The 4087-nt window shown below is 31.7% G+C and overlaps 1 protein-coding gene across 2 annotated transcripts in view; it reads left to right on the plus strand.

Moving 5' to 3' along the window:
• Nucleotides 1–4087, plus strand: part of LOC106478146 (calcium-activated potassium channel slowpoke-like) — a 96160-nt gene that overhangs the window by 11266 nt on the left and 80807 nt on the right. For both annotated transcript variants that reach the window (XM_022381680.1, XM_022381681.1), the window contains exon 2: nucleotides 2809–2870. In XM_022381680.1, the coding sequence (XP_022237388.1) occupies nucleotides 2809–2870 (62 nt within the window). The remainder of the gene's footprint in view (nucleotides 1–2808; nucleotides 2871–4087) is intronic.

The raw sequence follows: 4087 nt of genomic DNA on the forward strand, positions 1-4087 counted from the left end.
CAAGTCCTTTCTTGATTAAACCAGTTTATTCTTTCTCGAAACAACTTTTTAATACAAAGAAATTCCACAGTCACTTTAAACTTAACAAACTTTATAACAACTTTATAATAAATGAAATACCTATACCAATAATTATTTAATCTACCAGTCTTTTTAAAACCCAGAGCATTGATACATGTAGATAACATTCGAGTGGTTTGTCTTACCCATTCTGTGTTTAAACACAAAATAGTTCCTTGTTTTAATAATAGATTTAACTTAAACCTTTTAAGGATCGCTTGAGGTTATACTTGCTGATAAACACTGCACAATAAAGTATCGAGTCTTGTTTTTTTGTTTTTCAAGGTATATCTATCTGTGAATTATAGTGTTATACCAAGAGTCTTTTTTTGTACACTATACACTGCCACTTTAGTGGTGAAATTTCTATGAATGTGATACTTGATCATGATTATATTCTAAACACGAACCTGAATACACCACAGTAAAGTAAGCCGCACATTCAGCCGCACATTGAAAAAGAGAGACGTATTTGATCATTAGCAAAATTAACCTAGAAAAACTGTTCTGTTACAATAAAGTTTCATGAGCTTTGAAGATTTATTTTACGGTAGAATTCCCCACTGTTTAGAGAAAAGGAGCGGACGGTGTTACAATATTATAGAAAAATACAGAAATAGGTTAAATGTTGCAAGTTATTTGGCAAAATCAAATGTGTGCCTTTTTTTGTGGGAAACCTGGTAGGATTTTTGACCCCTTCATTTTTCCTATGGGGACCGTAAGAGTTACCATGCCAAGATTGGCGGACAGACAAACATACAATTTCGTTTTTATACATATAGATTTTTGGGTTTTCTCTTTGGACTATCTTACTGGTTTTAGCATTGTTAGCCTGCTAAGCTGAACAAGCACGCTTTAACTTGGGTATTTTCAAAATTGAAATGTGCTGCGACCAAACGATATAGAGTTGTAGCCGAGGGTTCCAATTGGGCAAAATTTGGTGATGTTGCGTCAATGTGTCGCCTCCTTGGCAACTAAGTAAAGGTAATTGGGAATTTCAACCCTTTATTATGATCTTTATGCGCCAGCAATACCAAGCGTTGGGCGCGTGTATACCCAATTCGATTTTATTACTCATCACGCTCTCTACCAACCTACCCTCAAATCTAATCTAACTATTATACGCCCATAGAATTTTTACCACTCCTTGCTACTTCTGGGGACCGTAGGAGTCATCATACCAAGTTTGGTGGAGATTGGTCAAATAGTGTGTAAGAAGTTGGCAGACAAACATACAACAGATTTCGCTTTCATATATGTAGATTATGTTTTTACTTTAACGTACATGTATTGCAGCGGTTCCCAACCTTTTTACCACCAAGGACCCCCTTTTATTATTATTATTTATTTCCCCACGGACCCCATGTTTTTTGAAAGATTCCATCTACCCAGTTAACTCGCTTTTCAATTTTTCACTATCCAATAAAAGACATATATAACTGAGTGTGCAATTAAAAGAACAGCAGAATTAAAAAACTTATTTGTTTAATGAGATGGTATTAACTTCGCGGACCCCCAGGGGTCCGGGGACCACAGGTTGGGAATCACTGATGCATTGTATACGATTGCTGTATAGAAAAGTATAATATGCGCAAAAGTAAGCCTAGTCATAATACAGATTGTTAAGATCTAAGCCACGGGTGAAATCTGTTTTTGAACCAGCATTGCGTGCGTGTGATCCTTCTTCACCTAAACAATTACGTCGAAAACAAAGACAATCTTAAAACTTTTATACGTTTCGCAACGACAACTTAGAAGTACAAATGGAACGCGAATGATAATCATTATCCAAATGAATAGCTTTTAAACGATTTGAAGGTACAAGTTTTAAAAAATTTACAGATCGATGGGACACTTATCAGAAAGGGTTAAAACAAGTAATTACCCATACTATAAATTTCATGAGCATTTTCATAGCTTGTTCTTAAAATTAGAAAGAAATTCGAAAATTTGAACTTCACTGGTTTTTTAACTGATACAAAAAGACTTTTAACACATATTTTGTTTTTCTGGTATAAGAAATTTCATAAGTTTCGCAAAAATGTTACTAATATATCGAAACAAAAATACTACATGCATCGCTTCACATTTATGCGTCAAAGCTTTAAGTTGTTGTAATTTAACATTTCTAATAAGTTTAAAGTTTAAATAATTATTCTTAAGTGAAAAATGTTAGATAAATTTGAAACCAAAGTAAAGTATATTTTCTTTTGACTGCTACAAATTGTATAAGCAATTTCGATAAAAGAGTTAGCACAAAGGATCACATATAAAACGTAATATACTTAAAATAAGACCCAAAACTCGAGCGTTTTCGAATAGTTGACTATTCTTCTTCAGGAGAACAAATTGTATAAGCAAATATTTTAGTCTTTAACACGAGGACATTTCTATCAAAACATTATTAGGTTAATAAAGGGTTTTTTTAATTTGTTGCAAAACATTTTAACTTCAAGTTGTTTTAAGCTACTAATTTGGGGTTGGATTATGCTATAATAAATTTAGATTAATTTTATATTTGTATTGTTGGATAGATAATGTTTAAGGTATAGGTTTTTCCAAAGTATTCTATTTGTAATGTAGTTCGATTATATAGAATACTCCTTTACTTAAACAAATATCAAATTTATTAAACTTAATGACATTTATTTAACAAATTGGTTTACTGAAGATAAATCACCATTAAGTGTTTTCTGATAATTAGTAGATTACTATATCTCTTATTTGTGTTTGTTTTTCTCTTGGTAGGTGGTGCTGGTGTTTTTTCTCAGTATAGCGTCTCTGATAATATATTTTATTGATGCCTCGACGTAAGTATGTTTTATTGCACTTTTTCCCTTTGTAAAGCATAAATTTACAAATACTTCGCAATCTTAAATTTAATCACAAGAAAAAACTAATAAATAGAACTGTTAAACGAATTAGTATTTTATGAGTTAAGCAAAAAATTCATTCTCCACGATATGGTACATTTTAACAGAATAATACAGGGTTGAGTACGCTATATTAAGATTAATTTTAATATGCAAATCAACAAACTCACGCATAAATCATAGCCGATATAAAGTCGTGGTGAAACGGAATGTATAAGAAGTGTATATAACAACTAGGTTCGAATTATGTATTAGTGGTTTAGTTATATATTTCCAACATTTAACTGTTTCATTTTTTATACGTTGTTGGTGCTACTATAGCGTGTGGTCGACATAGATACTATCATAATCACCGTTTTAATGATTCAATAAAACATAATTTCTTGCTAAATAATTGATATCTGTCCACGCTTTTCTTCAGCAAATAATAATAATTTAATAAGTTGTGTGTTCCAAAAGAGTCCCTTAAATTTATGTTATAAATGTGCTACTTTTGATTGTTGGAATTTATTTCATTCCGATTAAATTTGCCCCCAAAACGTTGTGTAATGGTATTTTGTACTTTATTAGTTTAAAGATGCTGCCCCCAAAACGTTGTGTAATGGTATTTTGTACTTTATTAGTTTAAAGATGCTGCCCCCAATACGTTGTGTAATGGTATTTTGTACTTTATTAGTTTAAAAGCATTATTTATAATAAATGGCGCCAACTGGAAATAAACAAAAGTTATAATGGTGATGACGATAGGTTGATTCAAAATGTGTTCCACACTTTAACCGGTACATACATTATACAAGTAACAAAAAATCCTTTCTTGGTTCAAAATGTGTTCCACACTTTAACCCGTACGTACATTATACAAGTACCAATAAATCCTTTGTTGGTTCAAAATGTGTTCCACATTTTAACCCGTACGTACTTATACAAGTACCAAAAAATCCTTTCTTGGTTCAAAATGTGTTCCACACTTTAACCCGTACGTACATTATACAAGTACCAATAAATCCTTTGTTGGTTCAAAATGTGGTCTACAAAGATATTTACACTATAGCGTGTGGTCTACAAAGATATTTACACTATAGCAGTGTGGTCTACAAAGATATTTACACTATAGCGTACGGTCTACAAAGATAAAAAGGATTTATTGGTACTTG

This window comes from Limulus polyphemus, unplaced genomic scaffold (assembly GCF_000517525.1).
Source record: "Limulus polyphemus unplaced genomic scaffold, Limulus_polyphemus-2.1.2 Scaffold185, whole genome shotgun sequence".
Lineage (NCBI taxonomy): Eukaryota > Metazoa > Arthropoda > Merostomata > Xiphosura > Limulidae > Limulus > Limulus polyphemus.